Genomic DNA, 22,367 nt, shown 5'->3' with positions numbered 1-22,367 from the left:
ATCATTAAACCGATCAGTAGTTTCCAGTAGAGATTTGAACAATTCAGTTACTATGCGAGCACATTAAACTAGGCCATGGAAAGAGTTAAACCACAATCTGTTCTTTGTGTGGGAAGGCAGCCCTGCTCACAGCAACCACATCCCATGATAAGACCTCCCTATCTCCATACACTTTCTGATGCCATGCTTTTAGCTTTCACTGTAACTACAAAAACTTTGTTTATCCCCTTTAGGAATATATGCAAAAGGAAAGCCTGCTCAGGAAATGTGGACTTAAATGTGCTTTGGAAACTCACTTCCTATAATCTTTTACTATGATTTATTGATATGACTAAAAAACACACTTATATGCACTCATAAACTAAAACCTGGAGAATGTAAAGAGCACATGAGGTGAAGTGGGTGGGCTCTGTCTCACTCATTTTACCCTTGCCATGCTTTTTAAAGTGCGATATTATTTTACAAATATTAAGCCATGTGGTAACACGTAAGTACTTATGCCTTAAGTACTATGTTCAGTGACATTTCATTTTCTTATAAAGACATCAAACACAGTTTTGATTAAATTTGTTTGAGTTTCAATATTTGATTATAAATATAATCTATCACGCAAGAAAGCTCAAAATTTTAATGAGTTATTGTAAACAACCAAAATTCAAATTTGAAGGTTGAATTTGAAAATTCTTAGCAAATGCACATAGTTTTTAAATGTTCTTTTGAGTTTGCTGTCAATGCTGCCAAATATTGTTTTAAAACATGCTTTTTTTTTTTGAGAAATAAAAGTAGCAAACTTTCTCAGGCTGCCAATTTGCCTTATTGATATCATTCAAGGTTTCACTATTATGTTAATTCAAGTGAAGCACTTATTTGACAAGGGGACGTATCCTCCAAAAATGACTGTAAGTTGAGGTTTGCTATAAGTCACATATATTTCTGTATTAACATGCCTAAATGTCATCTCCCAAGTGCGACTATTGCCTAATGCTGAGTAGCACTAGAGTCTTAAAGATTATGAGTGACATGAATATGGAACATAGTAACTGTCCTGATACAAAAATATTTTTTAAAAGGTGATTAAGGTTTTCAAATATCCTAACTAGTGGTGAATTATTACAATAACATTAAGCAATCATAAATTTTTTTAAAAAGCAAAACATATAAGTGATTTAAAATCAAACAACTGTATACAAAGGTAATATGCAACTTTGCTCTTTCAGAATTTTTAGTAAAATGCATTGATGTTCAGTAATTCTCTTTTAAAACTTCCTTTAGTTGAACTAAATTGACAAAGCAAATAACAAAGTTACAAATTTCAGATATAAAAGGAAAGAGTCTTAATTCCACTAGGCATATTTATTTTTCTTCCGTTTCCATGAAAGGGATGGATAATTTAGACCAACATAGAGGTAGAAGAGTAAATACTAGGTGCTCTTGGCGCATTGCTATATAACAACAAATCATGCAAAAAATGTACCTAAAGAACTTAAAAGCAACGAAAGAAAAATACATTTAATGCCATCATGCCAATTGAAAGTTATATTATTAATGATTTACATTATTTTTAAACAAATATTAAATCATATATGATAGTTCTTAATTTTTCTTTTATATCTGATTTATACTGGTGTATAAATATTGGTTATTGATGTGCTGATTCTGTAGCATATTATTTTGCTAAACACAACATTTAATGGTAGGTCCTTTTAAATTAAGATTTTTTTTCTAAAACCTAGATACCTTATTGCAACAATTGAGATACTTTTAAAAGTTTATAACCAATTAAGAATGATACTCTATTTTGCAATTTACATGTCCTGAGACATGTTTTTCTACAGCTACTAGGCTCTTGTGATACAAAACTACTGATCTGATACAAAAGTGACACTATTAATGTGGCCTCACTTTTGTGACACCTACATTACCTGCAAAGTCACATGGAGCTTAGTGAAGTGAAAATTCTTAAGCTAAAATTCCTTCCCCGGTATAGGCCTTGTTTTAATACATAAGCCTAGACTTATATTATTAAAATAGTAGAGAATATTAGTCATCACAAGTTATTGTTGTTAAGTATGTATCTTTGAATACTAATGCGATAGCTGAATGATTATGCTGTATATGATCCCAACATTCCATGTCTCAATGCTGCAATATTATTTTTAACTTATACAAATTAAGATAAAACTAGTGACTTTTCAATACATATTTGGAGGAGACTAAAAATGCAATGTAATTGCTAGCAATGTTTCTGAAAAGCTGATGCTAGAAATATAGAGAAATGCACAATTATTCAATCTTTTACAGGTGAGAATAAGTGATGCTATACCCTGTAAGTGAAAATCTTGCTTTGATTTGTTTTATTTGATCACGGTGTAAAAATAATATCAAGTTAACAGCTTATCAGAAAGAGAGAAAAATATATCCAGCTGATGGGTAATATTAATGGTAACTTTTACAAGTAAAGGCAATTCGTTATACCTGAAACAGTTTCATCATATTTATTGGCTATTATCATTCATGGCTTTTAAAATACAAATAGCTCAGCAACTCATTTTTCCAGTTTTGTTAAATTAAAGTACATGTTTACTTGCTGAAAATAGCCATATCTAAGTTAATCATACTCAGATGCCAAACAAAATATAAACAATAAAAAATGTGTCAGCCAAAAAGCTACAGGACTGTATCCAATCACTGAATAAGCCTTATCATTGTTTTCATCTTCATTCACAATTTATGAATGCCTCAGTCCTTTTGAATCACAATGGCTTCTAATTGTCATACAATTGAAATCTTAATTATTTGTCCATTATAAAAATGCATCATCGTGATATTAGATATTTTTAAAATTTTAACACGCCCAAGACTGGCTGACACTTCTTTAAATGACTAGTTTTTATGGCAATGTCAAAGAAAATAGTTATCAATTACCAATGGTGACACATCTTCCTAAAAGCTGAAATAAGCTGCCCCATACCTTCAGAGGTTTAAAATACTGCCTCAAATAACAGTTCTGGGCTAAGATATTTTAGTTACTTTGTCAGTTGTTAGTTCCCTGGGCAGCGATGAAAACTGCCCGCAGGTAAGTCTGTTCAGTCTCGCCACTTTTCTATTTGACCGTCTGGCTTAAAGTGATATAAATCGTGTTTTTAAAAAGCATAAAACCAGTGTTTTATTTCATAACATTATTCCTAAGGTCTTAGGACAATTCTCAAAGTAGAAAAAAAATGACCTTACTTTTACCAGCATTACTTAAAATGCCTTACGAGCTACGCCCAAATATCGTCAAATGAACAGGTTTCCACAAAAGGAACACGTTCTAAAACTCCTTAACAATCACCGAGACCAACTGACTCGTGTCAACGTAAATACTGCCTTTGTGGTGCGGTCACTAGAAACCCCAAAGTGTAGCGGGTCACTATGGACCAGGGTTTCAGGTCCCCAAATAAAGCAAAGGAATGGGTCCCCGGACCACAACCTCCGACTCGCTTCGTCGCCCGCCCACCGCCTGCAGCGGAGTCCAGCGGCGCCCACACAGACTCGTGCTACAGTCCCCTCGCCCAAGTTCACTGGCTGTTTTTAAAAGCTTAGTCCCCCGTAAAGTCCTCCAAAGCCCGAGTCCACCTCAGCGCGCGAGCTGCTGAGAGGGGCTACGGGCACCCAGGGCGGGGATGCCGCACCACAACGGGCACTTGAGGGGCCGCACGGGGCCTCGCACTTTCAGGTCCCGGCCCTGCCCACCCCCGGCGGCCTTGCCCGGCCCAGCGCCCGCGCTCCGTGCCCAGGGCGCGGGGCTGGGCGCTCGCAGTGGCCGTGGGCGAGGGGCCGCTCTCCGGCTCCCACGCCGCCCCGCGACGCCCGCTGCAACTCCGGGCCACTTCTCCAAGGGACGGGGATGTGCGGAGGTTAACTCAAGCCGCTAATTGTCCGCAACAAAACAAAACAAAGGCATTTCGGGCCAGAGAGAAAGCTCGAGAAAGCGACCGAGACATGTACCTGAGTGAGACAGATGGGAGAATACATCATGACTTCGCCTTAAAACGCACTTTCCCGGAGATGCCCAAGAAAATCTTCGAGAAGCAAGAATTTCATCTATTCATTTTACAGTCATCTGAGCCCCGCGATGCGATCAATCAGGACGGGGCTCTGCGCTGGATCACCGCAACTTCACAACAAACCCAGTCCTCCTTAAATAGCCAAAGATTCAAGTTCACTCGGCGTGCTAGATTTCCAGGGGTGAAATCCAATCTACACTTTTAACCCTCTTGCAGTCCGAGCGCGCTGGCCGTGCTTGCCGAGGCCGCCGCCGCCGCCGGTGTTGGCTGCTTTTCGCCTGGGTTTGGGGATTTGTTTTCTATTTTGCAGTTGTTGTTGTTGTTGGGGGGTAGGGGGTGCGCGAAGGTTCGGTGTGGGTTGGATTGGGGTGGTGGTTGGTGGTAAAATGCTTTTTCAAAAAAGGCGGGGAGGGGGGCGCAGGAGGGCGCAGGAGGGCGAGCGGACGGGCGCGAGGGAGAGCGGGGAGAATGTGTCACCGCGCTGGGAAAGTTCAAGGTTACAGCCCCAAGCACTGCGGCAGGATCCCGGAGTGGTGATCGCAGGCGAAACTTTGCCGCGAGCCGACCATGTGTGTGCGCGAGGGGCAGCGTGAGCGAGTGCGCGCGGGTGGCGGGGCGCGCGCGGGAGAGGGCCGGGGTGGGGGCGGGGTGGGGTGGGGGAGAAGGGAGAGGCCGGGGTGAGGGAGGGGGCGCGAGAGCTGATCTCTGGGGCGGAAGAGGCTCGCGGCGCGTGGTCCCCGGCAGCAGCCGCCGCCGCCGCCGCCCGCGCCGGGTTTTCGGCGCCCGACCGCCTGCCCGCCCGCCTCGCCCCGCGTCTGACCCGGCCGAGCGTGGAGGCTGCTGTTGCCGCCGCTGCCCAGAGCCCAGGGGTATCAAAACGATCTCCTGAAAAATTCCAAATGATAAATCCCGCTCTCCCGCTCGGCTCCAAACTCCTCTCTTTTCTGCTCTGGGCTCTTTTTTTTTCCCTCCCTCTCTTGCTTTCTTTCGTTGCAAAACTTGGAAGTTGAAAAATTCACCGGTTCCACCCTCTGGACCCCGCTCGAGCTCTCTCCAAATCAGACTTAAGGATTGTTTTATTATTTAATTACACAATCATCGCTTTACTCCTCCTCCTGCAAACGCGCATTCCTTTTGCACCAGCCTCTCCACACCCCCCGCCCCCCCACCTTCCTCCTCCTCCTCCTTCTTCTCCTTCTCTCCCCCCACCTCTCCCTCATTTGTTAAAGGTATCCTACCGGTGCCACAGAACCATGACTTTTTTTTTTTCCAAAATAGCTCTTCTTTCCGCTGCCCTCCCCACACCAGCACACACATACACACCCCCGAAAACCCGCCCTGGAAGAGGTATTTCGGTGCTCGCTGCGGACTCTTTAAGCCGCGGGAACATCCGAGTGGGAGAAGCACTGAACCGGTCTGAGCCCGAGAGAGGAACGAGTGGAAAATTCCCTCACACCCAGGCCGCCCCCAGGCCGGGGCTGGGGTGCCGACACTCGCACCCAGGGCGGGCTCAGTCCGCGGAGCCTGCGGCTGCAGGGAAAAGGGGGGAGGCCGAGCAGGCGGGGACCTGAGCGAACTTGGGCTCAAGTAGTTGGGGCGCGCCGGCGCGGACCAGGGGGGCGCGGCGCCCAGCCCCCGACGGCCCCGCCCGGAGCCCGGGTTCGCGGATAGGGAGGGGGTGCGGGTTCGTCCCAGGTCTGCCCACCAGGGGCCCGCACCCGAGGCCGTCGCGGCGCGCGGCGCTTCGCCGCGGTTTGCCGCCCTCCCCGGGGGTGCCCAGTGCACGTGGCCTCGCTCTGAGCGGGAGGACCGGGCCGAGCCGCCGCCGCCGCCTCTTGCTCCCTCCACCTCCTCCCCGCGCCTGGCTTCGCTCTCCTCCTCCTCCTCCTGCAGCCCCGCTGGCTGGCTCCCAATCCCCACCCCCCGGGGCCCGGGGCGCCGGCGGAAAGCGTCTCCCTACCCGCCCGGGTGCAGGCGGGGCGGGGCCGCGGCGCGCCCGGGGCTGCGGGGCGGGCTGGCGGGAGCGCGCGCCGGCGCGCGCGCAGGGTGCGTGTGCCGCTGCAGCCCTCCAGAGGCTGCCGGCCCAGAGCCGCTCGGCGCCCGCGCCGGCTCCCCACCGCGGCGCTGCCCCGCCCCCACCCCGTCGCCCGTGCAGGCTCCGAGTGAATGAACTTGATTCCGGGGATTTTGAAGGAGGCGGTTCGCCTTGCACCCTTTCTGCACCCCCCGCCCACATACACACACCGCCCCCCAAATCCGGTTTTCTGCTTGGGGTGGATGGGGAAGAGGTGGAAGCAAAGGCCGCCCAGACAATGGAGGGAGGAAAAGTGAGCGCCTGGGGCTCCAAGTCTACCTAGCTGGGGGCTGCGGGGGGCGCTGGGGCTACCGGGTCCTCGCGGGCCCATCCCCAGGGCGGGGCCGCCCCGCTTCCACGGGTGCTGCTGGGGCGTTTCGAGGCTCGCCCCCGATTCCCCGGTCCTCTTTCCACCGCTTCCCAGCTCGTGATTTGTCCCCTCAACTTTAGCCCCTCTCACTCGCTCTGGTTTCTGTCCACCGTCCCCTCTTCCCTCCCCCAGCGGACCTGGAGGAACCAGTGACTTTTTCCTTCACCAAGTGGGAGTTATCCACATCAAGCATTTCACAACGACACATCAAGAAAAGTAGGCAGGTTCAAGTCAACCATGAAATGGTCACTTTTTAACCCCGTCCTGTCCTCATTAGGGAAATGCTCAAACACAGTCCGTTTTCAAAGAGCGCTCTTAATGAGGCGAGCTTGCCAAGTTTACCAGCTGCAGCTCCCGTAAACCCAGAGCCGAAAGAAGAAAGGCGCTGGGGGTGGGGAGTTCGGGAGGCCGGGGAGGGGGGCTGCTGGGGCTAGGAAGACAGGTAAAGTCGGGGAGATCGCGCGGACCCCTGCGAGTTAACCCTTTCCGCCACACGCTCTGGGAGCGGCCTCCCTGCGGTCCCCGCCCCTGCCCCGGCAAATCCTGGAGTCAGCGTTCTGACAACGTTAATTTCCTTTGTGCGGGTCATTTTTTCTTTTTGAAAAGCTGGGATAAAGTTGGCAGTCTTTATGGATGAAAGAAATAAGGTGACAGTCAGGGTTAATCCAAGTAAATACTCATTTCTTTCAGATATTTTAGGCAACCTCATCTTAGATTAAACACACACACACACACAAACCACCAGCACGAAAGCATCACTTTGTATTGCACATTACACTGCATCCCTTTTCTCACCCTCACCAGATTCTGAGGGGAGGGGGTGGGGAAGCTCTACTGATAATACCAGCTTTAACTACTGGAGTTTCCCTTTGAACAAATATTCAATTTAACTGGAGTTAATTTACCATAAAAGACATTCCCCTTGGCAGGAATGCACTAATGTCCTTGAACACACCTCTTTGAATGCCTGGACTCTCAGAGAAGCCATTATTCCGGGGTCTCTTTAAAAATCGAGCGCCCATCTCTCCTTCTCTCCCTCCCTCCCTTCTTCCCTCCCTCCTCACCACACCACCCCCAGTGAAATCCTGGCACCCAGAGAGCACTCCTTTCAGCCTGAGAGCCCAGAACCAGCCGTTGTCCCCTGGCAAAAAGAGGCCCAGTGCTGAGCCCTGGGCAAGTGTCTCCCGACATCGCTACCCCTCCTCCCTTTATTAGTTTCCCTTTCCCAACAGAAACCATTTCCTTCTGCCACCAAAACTAGGTTGCATCCAAAAGTTTTTCACAAGCTTAAAAAAGAAAAACGAAAAATTGACAAGTATTACACAGAAGAGCCCACAAAAGCTTCAGCAGCACCAGGGGCGAAGAAGCAGCGTCAGATCCAGGTAAGACCCCAGAGAAGTGAAGATGTCTGGGGCCTCCCAGGCCCATCACTTAGGGGTTCAAATCTCTTTCAATTGCCCCACGTTTAAGGGTGCTTATGGCTGGTTGCACTTTGATGACCATGGAGGATGCTTGATAGTTTTTGGGTTTGATTTGTTTCCTAGAAAAAGGAAAATGAGATAGGAGTATGGTGAGGCGAGGAAAACCAAAAAGGAATGAAGAGTAACAGACTTCCTAAAAAAGAAGGTTTATGGGGGTGCTCAGTTTCTATGGCTTTAACTGTCTTCTCAGGCCTTGCAGCCATGTGGAGAATGGCTGACACCCCCCAAAACACTTCTTCTTGTCCAGCCAATGCCAAGATCATTGCAGGCCTTCCCTGGAAGAACTCTAGGGAGTTGTTTGGAAAGAGGGCCTGGTGGATTTCAGTGCATGGGACGCCTGGCTTCTCTTAGCACAACACTTGTCCACCACCTTTGGTTTGAAAATCTCAATCTTTTAAATCCCAAGTAGAAGGAGGAACTGAGAAAGTGCATGTATTGTATTCACTTTCCATTTTTTCTAGCACGTCTGTGTCGTGGTATTAAGAGTGGAAATATCTCTGAAAAGCTTCTGATAGTATCAAAATGGGCCAAACACTTCTTAAACTTTGGTACTTACCACTCCTAAACTCTTCATCTCTCCCTCCCACACTGAGAGGGTTAAAAGCACTGGTGTGACAGGCCACTTTCATTCACCCCAAAACCTGGCTGAGGAGGTAGAAAGAAGTGAATGATTCTCTCAGTAACAGGAAACTCTGTTATTTCAGTATTCTTAAAGATCTCCTCCCTAGATCTCCTTGCTACCTTATAAGGGAAAAAAAAAAGTTTCCTTTCTAACTAACAGAAAGTTTATTGATTTCTAAATAGAATGCCAGTGCTTCAGCTCACTGGATTTTTCAAAACCCAGTTGTATATTTGAAATAAGCAATGCTACCACATTTGATCCTTTCACTACAGATCTCCAGAGAGGAGCTTGACATCTCAAGTAACTAATATTGTTTTTCTTTTAACCTTTTCCTTCCTAAAGAAACTGCAGCGACAGGTTGCAAATCCTGGGCAGTTTCATGAAACATTTCTTGGAACTTAACAAAGCTGTCATTTCCAATACACCCGATGCCTTTTTTTTTTGCTCTTGCATGTGATTTGCAAGAAGGTTCAACAATTCTACACACCCTGGCTTCATCGCCAATACCAATATTTAAAAACTAAATACAAAAGAGACAGATGACCTCCTGACCCCAGAAAGCAGGCCTGCAAAACTGCAACTACATGCACCATGCCCTGGGATCTTTCCTTTTCCCAAATGAACCACAAAAATCATACATGTGTAGTCTGGAAAACACAAATTTATATCCACAAGGAGGAACACCAAAAATCCGCTCATAAATGCATATATAAACAACCAACAAGTATTGAAAGTGCCTGTACTTGATGAGAATTGCAAAATCAATTTTACCAGCTCAGGTAATCAAATTACCCAGCTCTTAAACTACTACTGTCTACTACTCTTAAACAAAAAACAAAATCATATCCAGCCCTTAAAGTACTACTGTCAAATTAGGGTAGTAATCTTTTTCCCCACCAGAGAATTCACAACTGGTTAGTTTCCCCACCCCCATTGCTAGCCCTTTGCCTTTCACTGAAATGAATAAATAACCTTGGACCTTTTTCTCCTCCTCTGGGAGCTGTTTGGTGTCCCCTGAGGACAAAAGTAAATGAGAAAAATGACGCTCTTAATAATGTCACTGCCGAAATGAATCTACTCCACTGTTTAAAAAAAAAAAAAAAAAAAAGCGTCCCACTAAGTGTGTCTACATTTCTAGCACATTTACAAGTTATAATACAGTTCTGATCTCAACACCAGCTGAGCCAGATTCCTCCACTAAGGTTATCTGGTTTTCACTTCTCAACAGAGATAAGGCCAATTCATCAACACAGATTCCCAACATTGGAAGACACTTGCTCCACAGATTACAAAGTCAGCAGTTGCCCTGTAACTTTTGCATGATGTATTTTAAACTTTGAAAATAAAGGTAATAGTTGCCTCGCTTCATCCACAATGTTACAAAGGTTCCATATACTCTCACACAGTGTCTCTTGTCTGCTGATATTGAGAGAGTTGCCGTTATTGCTCTTTTTCAAAATAGCTGACCTATAAAGTAAAACTATATGATCATTTTATTTCTACATGTAAACTGGCTTCTATTACCCACATACACATGCCTTGTAACATAGGAAAACAGATGGGTTTTTAAGACAGGTAAAGAAAGCTCTGTCCAAAATGGCTAAGTAGTCTTTACATTCTGTATTAAGTATAAAAAGTGCATGGCAGAGCAACTCAAACTTTCTGCACTCCTTTCTCTCATTTCTTCTTTGAAAACTGCATAACAATGCATAACAACAAAATTTCAAAATCAAAACAATGCATAACAACAGAATTGTGCATTTTAATTTTCAAATTAAAATTTAAGAAACAATTACGTAATTACAAAGAAAAAACACAAACAGTTGGGCCTAAACAAAATATATGTTCAGTAAACTTTATCTCTGAATGTATCTGAAATTTTAACTACACAAGCCAATAAATTTCAAAGCAGTAATATTATCAAATTGTGTAATGTCAAAAACTCCAAAAACAAAGTTACAGATGTTCATGACATCACATTCACTCAAAATTATGCTGCTGTTCAGTCTGACCATATTAAAATTAAATGGATGCCTATGTCTGCTAAAGAATAAAAATTTATTTTGGACCTCAAACAATGAAACTGTCACCATTTCTTGTATGGAACACTCAGCTAATCAATTTCCTATTAAAATAGCTTTCAACAATACTTGGCTTTAAAATTCATCAGGGCCAGTAAAAAGGTTTTCCTAGTGCATAAGAATGCAGTCCCAACCACCGATAATTACCATTCTAATAATTTTATTGCCCAAGCACTTTTTCCTGTGTTCCTCATCACTTAGGCAGGAATCTGTAGTATATTGCATCAGTGAGTTGGAGTGCTTGACCTTTGCCCACATATGATTTAATAGGGACTTTTCAGCGCTAGAGCTTTCTCCATCTCTCATACCATTAAATGAAAGCATCAAACCTCAAATGTAAAACTGGAAACCACAGCGTTTTGTGTTTCACAAACTCTTTGCAGTTTTTACTTAGGATGCTTAAAGGTCAGTTTCTTTGCCTCACAGTGCTTTTCTTCATATCGTAAATGCACTGGAAAGTCACACTAATTCTGATTTTGATTAAATCTTGAACTCCTCAGTCATGTACACACATACACCCTGCTTATTTACACGTGCATTCTTTTCTAACCACATAAGCATGCGTGTGTGACTTTCTGGACTTATTCCATTTTAGGGTTGATTTAAATGTCTGTTCAAGTGTGGGATCAAAAGTTAACTTTTTCCCGCCTATTGGAAGTTAAAGTTACAAGGACGGTGCTATAAGATCCGTTCAAAGAAAGTCAGAGTTAATCTTGTGTATTTTGGCGCCTTTTCCCTGCCAGCTACTGTACTTAGGGGGTGGGGGAAAAATACTTGGAGATCTTGTCTGTCCCGTCTCAAGTTCAATGGCAGTTCTTCCAACCCAAGCAGAAGATGGCCATGTTCACAGCCCTAATAATAATTCTGATCACGCCACTTCAGCATCTTGTGTCAAAGTCGAAACTGGCTTCCCCGCCCCCTTCAGCCTGAAAGCTGCCAAGTCCTCAGACACTTCACATTCACCCACAACTTAATGGATGGGATATTGTGCATTAAAATGTGTCCCAGACGTATTGGGGAAAAGAAGATAAGGGGAACGAGAGATAGAGACACACATAGACTTAGGAAGAGGAAAAAAATCGGCAGCAAAAATAGCAGGGTTGGGGGGAAAGTATTAACAAGAGTGTAAAGAAATCCATCAAAATCTGTTTTAAAAAGTTGGTGGGAGTGCGGAAGAAAGGCTAACAATAGGATGCCACAAATTCAGGAGTGAGGGGATGGGGGTTAGGACTATACTTTAAAATGAATACTGACTTTAAACATTCCAACACACCAATCAGAGTTAAATAGTACTTCTTTCACTTAAAAATGTATTTTTAAATGAGAATGTCTGTGAATTAAAATGGAGAAAGGAATGCTTCAAGAGGAGAGAATGGCCTACAAGGTAGAACTAAAGTATCATTTGAACAGTAATTTTTTTCCACCACTGAGGGGAGAGGGGGATAAAGTAGAGAGTTAAAGCAGAACAAAAATGCTAGATTCTGCACCGTTTGGACTCACAATGTTACTCACTGATTCCCGTCATAAGAGTGTGTCACATGTACTAAAGTTGCCAACGCTAAATAATAATACATATTTGCAAATTAGCTCTGCAAATACAGCACTATAGCTCACCACCTGTAAAACAGAAATGACATTTAGGAAAGGGGTAAAACAGCCACTTTGCAATCCATAAACAGGAAAAGAAAAACTGTGCCAGGGATAGGAGGGGGTGCAAAGAACGAATAAAAGAAGCAAACAAAACCCATCATTTCAAAGCCACATACCATCGCACTGTATTGCATTAAATAAAAAGAGATCTTGAGTCTGTAACAGAACCCTGGGCCGCTGACTTGACGTGTCTCAGGTACAGATTTGTGGATTTTCTCAGGGGTTGTTTTGGTGTCGCTTTTTGTGTTTAGTTTAAAAAAAAAAAAAAAAAAGGCAATCCGGGAGTAGTCTTATATATTTTTTAATTGTAATTTCTGCACTGCCACAATTCTTGGCCCGAGAAGAAAAGGCGTTCAAAGTCAAGTCTAAAAGCAGGCAGTCCTTCAGTCTGTCTGGATTTCCAGCTTTCTTTCCTCTCCCTTGCAGAAGGCTGTTTCTCGTGGTTGACTTGAACGCCGTCCAGGATGGTGTGTGTGTGTGCGCCCGCGTGTGCGTGTGTGCATGTGTGTGTGTTTGGTGGGTTTTATTGTTGTTTTAGCGGGGCTGCTACAGGAGTGGGGGCTGCGCCGGTCAGATGCAGCCGGCACGGCCCCGGGGTCGCGCGACCGCCCCTTCCCCGCCCTCGGATTGGCCTGGCCCGCGGCGATGCTGCCCCGGAACCGCCACCCAGCAGCGCACCCTTCCGCGCCCGGCCCGCGCTCCTCCTGCAGTCGCCTCCCTGGCTTTCTTTTTCTCCGGCTCGCGGCCCGCCCCGCCCCACCCCACCCCACCCCGGCCGGCCTGGGCGCGCGGGAAGCGCGGCTCTTCGCTTCCGCCTGGCGGCGGGAAGGAAACCGAAAGGAGGAGCCGGGGGCGGGCGCGCCGCGATACATATTCATCAGGGCGCCCGGGGCCGGGGAGGCGGGAGCGGGCCCGAGTGGGTGTGGCGGCCTGCGCCGCGCGGCGCCCCACTCGAGCGTGGGTGGGTGCGTGGGTAGCTGTGGGGGTCTGGTCTTTGTGCGGCCGCGTGGGGCCGGAGAGCGGCGAGGGCGTGACCGTCTCGGGGGCTGCTGCCTAGGCTCCCCGCGCCTTTGTGCTTCCCCGACTGTGTCTGCGGCGCGCCGCGGGCGAGGGGCCCCGCGCGGGCCTTCTGGAGCGGGAACCCGGCCGAAAACGCCACGCAAAGACTCTAAAACAACAATAATGATAAAGAGTAAGGAATTGCTGTTACTTCCTCACTTCCCGCCACGTTGCTGGCTTCAACTTCGCCAGGCCACGTTTGTTTCCGTGTAAGAGGACTCCCGAAATGTTCTTGGCTGCGCAGCGTTATCATTAAAGCAAAAAGACCAAAAAGAGCGCACTTTGACTTATATTGATAGGTAGTCACGCGAATATCAAAAAAAAGATCAGTAATTTAGAAGTGGGGGAAACAACCAACACCAAAGAGATATACGACCCCGGAGTTCCCAGAAGTAAACACTCTAGAGGAGATTGGATAGTGAGTTAATGTTCATAAAGCAAGCAGTTTTGATCAGCATTTTGGAAACTTAAATATATGTAGGGGGATTTTTTTTTCTTAGTTTTCGAGTAATGCAATTCTTTTCATGTTAAGTATCTGTAGTTATGTGGGGAAATAATGTTTAACAGTTTAAATTGTTATACAAGTATTAAAAGTAAAAATATAACACTAGCCCTAACATTTACTTAGTAGTAACCCACATACATTTAGAAAAGATTTTATTACGGAGATCCTGACTACTTATGTAATTGCACAACAGACGACGATAGCTTCAGCTATTCTCTGAAAACCCTGTTGAATTATGTGATTACCAGTGAGACTAGAATAGCTCCCGATGAATTATTCTTATCTCTCTACTAAATGTGAGCACGTCAGTATTTTAATCTCAATTATGTTTACCCTCAAAGTCCTAGAGAACTTAAACAACATCGTTCAGGTTCATACCTCCTACAACACACAGTATTTTTTTAAAAAAAAGACATGGCCTCATTACCAAAAAAACTTTTTTCCCCTTATACATATATACACATCATACATATGTTTGGCTGTGTGTGAATAATATACATAGCTATTTTCAGTGATAATAAGTGCAAAACTAAAAGTGGGATTGACCCAATTAGACTTTAGAAAATGCCCAACTTTAAAATAATTTGTTTAACTGCAAGTTTAACAGTTCCCACTTTCCCCTCAAAAAAAAATAGCATATACAGCTTGGAGAAGGGGAATGAATGACTGGGAGGGAGGGGATACACACATGTATCTATCTCCACACTCAGCTATAACTTCCCAAGGAAAATTAATTTTTAATGTTTATCTTGCTCCAAGTTATTTTAACCACTCAGTGAGTATAGCTATAACTCAGTCTCCCCACTCAATTCAAGTGGGTAACAAACAGATCTGTTTTCATTCTAGGATTTCCAAATAGTAGTTTCATGGTCAAGTAAATCACATTTAGTACTAAGGAAACAAACATAAAATATAAAGATTCTATGCAGCTAAATAAAAAATTTATTTAGAGTGAGAGGATAACACTTGACCAACAGAAGAATGATGGATACAGAAATAAGTAACATGTAAGTAACACTTACATGGGCAGTGTAATCAACTACTAAAACTTTTATGTAAGTGTGCAGCAAAAAGTCTTCTCTGTTATTATTTGAAGTCCGCAGAATTACCAATCCATCCCAATGTCATTTCATGCAAAGGAGAAACGACATTGTAGAGAGAATCTAGATTTGTTTAGGAAATATTTTGAGACACAAAATAGGAAAAGGAATAGGGAAAGAAAGAGAAAAGTATTTCCTCCATTCTCATGATGACTTGGAGGAATCCAGAGTTTGTATCACCTGTCAAAGAATTTCTAAGCATTTTATTTAGTCATAAAATGTACCATTGTGTGTCATGTTCAGGCTTTCATAGATTATCTTTTTTTATTTGCATGTCATTTGTTTCTTTTGATATGTGAAGCTTATAATGATACTTATTCCTATATCCATCATTCTTCTGTTGGTCAAATATGTACACATATTATCATTAGATGGTACCTAAGGTTTATAAAATAGGGAGACTGATTTTCAACCATGTCTTATAGAAATTGGTCTTGCTAATTTTTAGTTACCTCAATATGTTGTTGCTTCTACATTTTTTAATTGGTAAATAGTTATGGTCTTTTAATCTACGTCGCCTGCTTTTCTGGTTTTCATATTTTGCAATGTAAATAAATATGCAAAAAATTGAGAAGTGTTTTGAAATAGATGCTCCTTTTTAAATGAAAATCATCTTGGTTGAAAGCCTTTCTAAGAATGTAATTAAGGTCCAGTATCTTTTTATATTAATCTTTTGTTATAAATTATAACTAATTATTCATTTTTTAAAAATAAGCACTGTCCAACACTAGTTAAGCATTTTGGGCCTCTGGCACATCTAACTGAGTGATTCCAATGTTTTTAAATGTCATTTTTCTCTGCCTTAAGTTGCAGGCACAATTCATTCCGTAGAACTTACCAGAAGCTTCACAAGTACACTTGCACTTAAGATTTTTCTGGTTCTTCCTAAAGCCAATTAACTGGTAATGCAGTTTCTGTATGTTTTCTTCAAATTAAGAATTTAAAAAATGTACTAGCAACATCTGTGTGTATTTATCTTTGAGAATAATCACTATATAATTATTTCTAAAAGGCCTGCATTATTACAATGCTTTATATCATAATTGAAGTAATTCCTCTACCCCATCTAAACCAGTAATTTTCAGTCATTACCCCAAAGGTGTTTATTTTGTCTTACTTTTCTATTTCTCAAAAATAGAGAAAGTGCGTTTTAATTTCTTTGATTTTTATATTATTAAAGGGTACACACTGATTTATTAGATTTTTATATTTAGTCCATTATTATACCAGAATTTGTGCAAATTTAAAGTATGTAATAAAGATAGTGGCATATTTAGGATGCAATACTAAACAAAACATATACCATCTTTTAAAACAATTCAATGATATTGAAAAATAATATTTTTAGAATTTTAAAAATGCATAATATATTTCTGAATATGAACATATAAACACATTCTTTTAAAACAATTGGATAACTGTTTTTAGAATTTAAAATGTGTATTGTATTTTTTAATATAAATTTGGAAAGATTCATATTTCTTATTGCCTCAGGCAATAGTTTTAAATATTTCCTAATTATATAAAAATAGGGAGGCTTAAATTAATACATTTATAAAGTGCCAAATGTTGGCATTTTGTCAGATTTCAATAGATGAGAGCTGTCCCTGCACTACTTTTATTCAGGAGAGGACAGTGCGTGTCTAGCGTATTGTCCTGTAAGAGGAAAACCCAGGCATAAATAACAAGTCATGGTAATAATTTGTATTTTTCATTGGTTATAGCACTCTTTAGCTGTAATTCATTATGCCTCTTCTTTAGATATTGATGGTAAAAACAAATGCGATATCATTCCTACAAGACATAGTCGCCCATCGTAAAGAATTATATTTGTGGAAAAGACTTCAAGAAATTACAAGATAGGCATCTGCAGTGGAGTTGAAACACCACACTGCCCAGGACAGACACACTGGGTCATTTTCTAACCATTGAGAGTATGGGTACAAAAATAAATATACACATGCAGTGTTCCTTCTTTCACTAACTACATGCTGCACCTGTGCACACATAGATCTGATGACATCTGCTAACATAATAAATCTCAAGTGGTTTGTGGTGTCATCAAAAACCTGAGATGGTGGTATGGCTCATAGCCTTACCAACCCCAGGCTATGGCCTTGTTAAATTTCGCAAGCTAAATAGAGACAGACTCAGACTTATTCCATGCACCAACCAGAGGTTTTCAAGAGCAGGTTAAAGTGGTTTACAGAAAAAAAAAAAAAAGCCTGCAGTTATGACTCAATGTGTGAAAAATCTGCTCTCTGATTCAACAGTGGTAAATCCAGGATGCCTTCTAGCTTCAAAAAATAATGTTTATTGCAATTGTTATGAATTCTCAATTTGAAGTATCAACGATTTCTTAGCCTACTTATGTTTTTAACACTTATAAAAATACTATGAGCAATTAATCTTCCTATCTTGCTTACTCACACTTTTGTGTAACTTTAGAATTTCAACCATCAAAATGCCCTTAAAAAGAAAACAATAAATTGGAATCAATTTCAGCTATAATGATTAAATTGAGCATAAAAAAGCAAGTGTTTTCTGCAAAAAATTTCAGGATATTTTATGCCATATGTAAGGTTTCTGAAACAACAGAATTACTAAGGTATTTTTTTTAACCATTTTCAAAAAACAGAGGCATCTGGCAATCCAGAAATTAGTGAGGCAACAGGATGCACAAAAGCGCTAGACAGTCTACTGATCCTTCAGTGTAGTCCTGGCAAAAGACCATCCTGCCTTTTGCTCAGCGAGGCCACGTTCAAAAGAAAGTCAATGTTAATTCCCCTGTATTCAAATCCTGTGGCCGAATGTCCCCAGTGTCACAGATTCCTGTTGGCATATCTAGAACATGTTGCTATCATTTCAAGTTGCCTTTTACTTAAAGAAGATCAATAACTATATTTTGTGTGTATATTCCATAGGTAAGAAATCGTATGTGTAGCCCAGGGAGTAGAGGAGGAATTCATTCCTACTGCAAACACATATTGCATCCTTAGCATGGGTCTGGACCTTGGGCTGGGTGCTGCCATACAAAGATAGATAGGTTTTTGAGGATCTCTGCATTCGTGGTATAAAGGCCTTCTATTCTGTTGTGCTAATATTTTCCTCCAAATTTGTTTAGAAAAGAGTACCCTTCCCATGGGGTATTTTGAAAACCTTCAAATAAACTCTAAATAACAACCTGTGGTTTTCTGCTCACTTTGCAGGCAGCTTGTAGAATTGTGGGCTTGTAGAATGAAAATAGTGTTCATATAGAAACCAAAGAAAAATGTAATTAGGGATGATAAGTCAGCTGCCCTTTTCATCCCACTTCATCCACTAAAACAAAACAAACCAAAACAAAACCCTCCTATAATATATTCAAAAGTCAAACAAACAAAGTTGGGAAAATTTTGATACCACTATGGTTCATGATGTGAGAAATATTTTTGTAAACAGAAGAAGAGAGAAGGGAGCAGTGGTAGATGGAAAAATTCAGGCACATAGAATTTACCTAGCACCCAACCAGTACTGCTTTCTTTTACCAACTTTTTGCTCAAAGATGATTGACAAGCAAATACGGAGGTCAGAATAGAAATACAAGTTTTAGGAACATACCTAAAGTCACTGCCTCTCCCTTTTTCTCTTCATATCTGGCACCCTCTGAATTGCTCCCCGCCTTTTTTTCTTTTGTGATAAGGTCTTGCTCTGTCACGAAGCCTGGAGTGCAGTGGTGCTATAAGGGCTCACTACATCCTTGACCTCCAGACCCAAGGGATCCTCCCACCTCAGCCTCCTGAGTAGCTGCCACCACGGGTGTGCACCACCATGCCTGGCTAATTTTTTATATTTTTTTGTAGAGATGGGATGTCACCATGTTGCCTAGTCTGGTCTCAAACCCCTGGGCTCAAGTGATCTTCCTGTCTCAGCCTCCCAAAGTGCTAGGATTATAGGCGTGAGCCATGGCATGGGGCCCTGAGCTGCCCTTAATATATATATATTTTTTAACCATTATCTTTAATTTTTTTTTGGTTATATGAACAATAGTAGAGATACTTTAAATGAACAATTAACAAGATAAAAAAGATATCCACCCACAGTCCCATCACCTAAAAAATTTGTTTCGTGTGTATATCTGGTATCTGCTTATATGTAATATATATATATGATTGCATAGTTATAATCTTAAAATGAATATAATTTCATTTCATAATTTTTCCACTTAATTTTCTATTTGCATTTTTGATATTAGTGAATGGTCACAAAATTGTGAAATCAGTGACAAATGGCCACGGAATTGTAAAGTTGTTAAAATTAAAAGAGACTTTTGAGACCTGTAGATAAGAGATTAAGAAACAAAACTGGAACCAACTTTTGTTTTTTCCCTCCTAAATTTGTAGTGTTGATATTTAGTGTTAACATTTAAAACTTGGTATATTTTGTTGAAAACTAGATATTTTGCTTTTTTTGAAAAAGTGGAAGGTGAGACTTTTTGGGCAAGTGTTGCACATAACACCAAGAGTTTGGAGTGGAGTAGCAACTGCCCCATTTAGATGGGGCTTGGGCTCCACAGTCCCCTTTGCCCCTTCTTGTATCATACTGGCCTGCTTTCCTCACTTAGATTTCTGACTTGCTTTCTATACCCCTAAGTGTACAGTTCTTGATCTAGATCAAATGCTCTTCTTACAGATGAAAAACAAAGTTCAGAGAGGTAAAGTGACTTACTTATGGCTGCTAAGCTAGTTGGTTGCAGTGCCGGCATCCTAAAGGACACCTCCTGACTCTAAACAAGCGCTCTTTGTATTAATGTTTTTTTCAGAGCATGTGGGGAAGGGGCTTCTGTGTGCCAATATGAGCAGCCTCACCGTAACTACTGTGACCACAAGCTCCTTTATAGACTGAAACGTCCCAGGATAGCCACTCATCACCTTTTATGCTCCAGGTCATAATTAACATTTGATGTCCACATGCCAAACGCCTGACCCCCCTGCAAATCCTGGGCCCCCTCACAGTGACTCCTCATCTTTCTCTTTTTCTTTTTTTTCTTTTTTTTTTAAGACGGAGTCTCACTCTGTCACCCAGGCTGGAGTGCAGTGGCACAACCTCGGCTCACTGCAACCTCCGCCTCCCAGGTTCAAACAATTCTTCTGCCTCAGCCTCCCGAGTAGCTGAGACTACAGGTGCGCACCACCATGCCCGGCCAATTTTTGTATTTTTAGTACAGATGGAGTTTCACCATATTGGCCAGGCTGGTCTCGAACTCCTGACCTCATGATCCGCCCGCCTCGGCCTCCCAAAGTGCTGGGATTATAGGCACGGCGCCCAGCCGTCTTTCTCTTATTAAAAACCCAGTAACAGTCTGGGCCCAGTGGCTCACACCTGTAATCCCAGCACTTTGGGAGGCCGAGGCAGGCGGATCATGAGGTCAGGAGATCAAGACCATCCTGGCTAATACGGTGAAACCCCGTCTCTACTAAAAATGCAAAAAATTAGCTGGGCGTGGGTGGTGGCACAGGCCTATAGCCTCAGCTACTCGGGAAACTGAGGCAGGAGAATCACTTGAACCCGGGAGGCGGAGGTTGAAGTGAGCTAAGATCACGCCACTGCACTCCAGCCTGAGCAACAGAGAGAGACTCCGTCTCAAAAAACAAAACAAAACAGAAAACAAAGAAACAAACAAAAACCAGTAACAGAATGCAAGTGAGGGAGGATGATCACTTTATGGGGATAACATCAAATATGCTCTAATTGATAAAGGAAGTACCTAACTAAAAGGTTAAATACTTTATAATATTCTTATCTGACATACCTCACAGAAATGTGATCATGTGCTAATACCCTAGTAATCGTCATCCGAAAAAAATAAAGATTCCCTCTGTACAGAGACCATATTTTCCGATCACTAAATCAGAACACGTGGTGCAACCAATAATTTTTTTAAGTGATTTCAAGATTTTGAAAAGTTTTGCAAAAATTTTTTTAAATAGTTTTTAACTGTTTTAATAAATCCATTCTATGAAAATAACAAATGTATACCATCTAAGAATGATGATCCATGTCTGTTGTACAATTCTTAGAAATTTGCCTAGAAAATGGGATTTGATGACAATCACTGCCATTTTATCATCATAAGCATCCTGTGTAGTTTGTACTTGCAGTGCTTTGTTTTTTTAGACAGAACACCACTCTCTAGGTTTTGCTCCCAAATGGAGGTAGACCTGAGGACACACATAGAGTGCCACAGAGTCAACACGGTGAATAATTGAGAAGCTCGTACATTACGTACACGTGGAGTCTACAGTTACTCTCTTGGTGGGCAAAGAAGAGGTCCATATTCAATCAGGCTCCAGGCTCATTCATAGATGTGATCTTAATGGCCCTTATTCTAATGAAAGCACCCTGTTAATTGGGCAGCTTGGGCTCTCTACTTCATATATAGGAGTCCAGCCCCTCTGTACTGAGTTTCCCTGAGGTCTAGATATGCAAGCTTTTTGGGGGGCATTTTAAGTGACTACCTACAAGCCGGATCTTCTCTTCTGTGACCAATTTAGGCCAATGGCAGCACTTTAATTAAGCAAGGCCTCCCTGGGGCAATGGTTTCTCCCAACTTTAGATTAAAAGTACTATCAAGACAAGTGATAATAATTACTATTTACTGAGGTCTCACTATGCTTCCGCCCTGTGCTCAGTACTGTATCTCATCTGAGCTCTTTTAAAGATGAGGAACTGGAGGTTTGGAAAGACTGAGTAACCAACTGAAGGTCAGAGCATTCATGATCCAGGTCATTCTAATTCCCAAGCCCGTTGCCATAGCTTAATAGTCTATGCAGCAAGGACATGAAACTACTAGATGAATGGGGCCCAGTCACAGGAGTTGCCTTGGAGGCTTTCCACTATGCCTCAAAGCATTTTTATCACTCTTCTTTTGAAATTGCCTTTTAAACCCCAGGCACATTCTTTTAAATATTATCAGTGGGGTAGATCTTCCTCCTTTGAGTGTGGATTTAAGTTTTGGATATAGCCAGGATTCATTCAATACCCTGTGGGGATTAAAGAACTTATCAAGCTGGGTAAACCAGTTTGGGTTGAAAACGAGGCATGACAATGTAAAAAGGTTATATTCATTCTCCAGTATGTTCTGAAAGTAATGGAATATAGGCTTTCAACTTGGACCTGGAGATATTGACTTTTTGGGTTCAAATCCTGACTTAGCCATGCAAAGGCTATGTGACTCTGGATGAGGCAGGTAATGATTCTTAACCACGGTTCCCTTACCTTCGAAAATCATGCCTGCTTCAGTGTGGTTGTTTGGGGATCAAAATTTTTCATTCGTCAAAATATGTAGGACTGTTTCTGAAACATAGTCCTTTCTCAATAAATATTTTCTGAATCTA

General features: G+C 42.5%; 1 protein-coding gene across 14 annotated transcripts in view; it reads right to left on the bottom strand.

Moving 5' to 3' along the window:
* NFIB (nuclear factor I B) overlaps positions 1–22,367 on the bottom strand; it is a 463,288-nt gene that overhangs the window by 236,132 nt on the left and 204,789 nt on the right. For 7 of the 14 annotated variants that reach the window (XM_055294230.2, XM_055294232.2, XM_055294233.2 and 4 more), the window contains exon 1: positions 3,991–4,650. The exons of 5 other annotated variants lie outside the window; for them this stretch is intronic. In XM_055294230.2, the coding sequence (XP_055150205.1) occupies positions 3,991–4,020 (30 nt within the window). In that variant the 5' untranslated portion in view covers positions 4,021–4,650. Of the gene's footprint in view, positions 1–3,990; positions 4,651–22,367 lie in introns of those variants that run through there. 2 more of the 14 variants (XM_055294238.2, XM_055294228.2) reach the window with 2 other exon arrangements.

Source organism: Symphalangus syndactylus, chromosome 9, assembly GCF_028878055.3.
Source record: "Symphalangus syndactylus isolate Jambi chromosome 9, NHGRI_mSymSyn1-v2.1_pri, whole genome shotgun sequence".
Classification (NCBI taxonomy): Eukaryota; Metazoa; Chordata; class Mammalia; order Primates; family Hylobatidae; genus Symphalangus; species Symphalangus syndactylus.
This window is presented reverse-complemented; position numbering and strand designations above follow the sequence as displayed.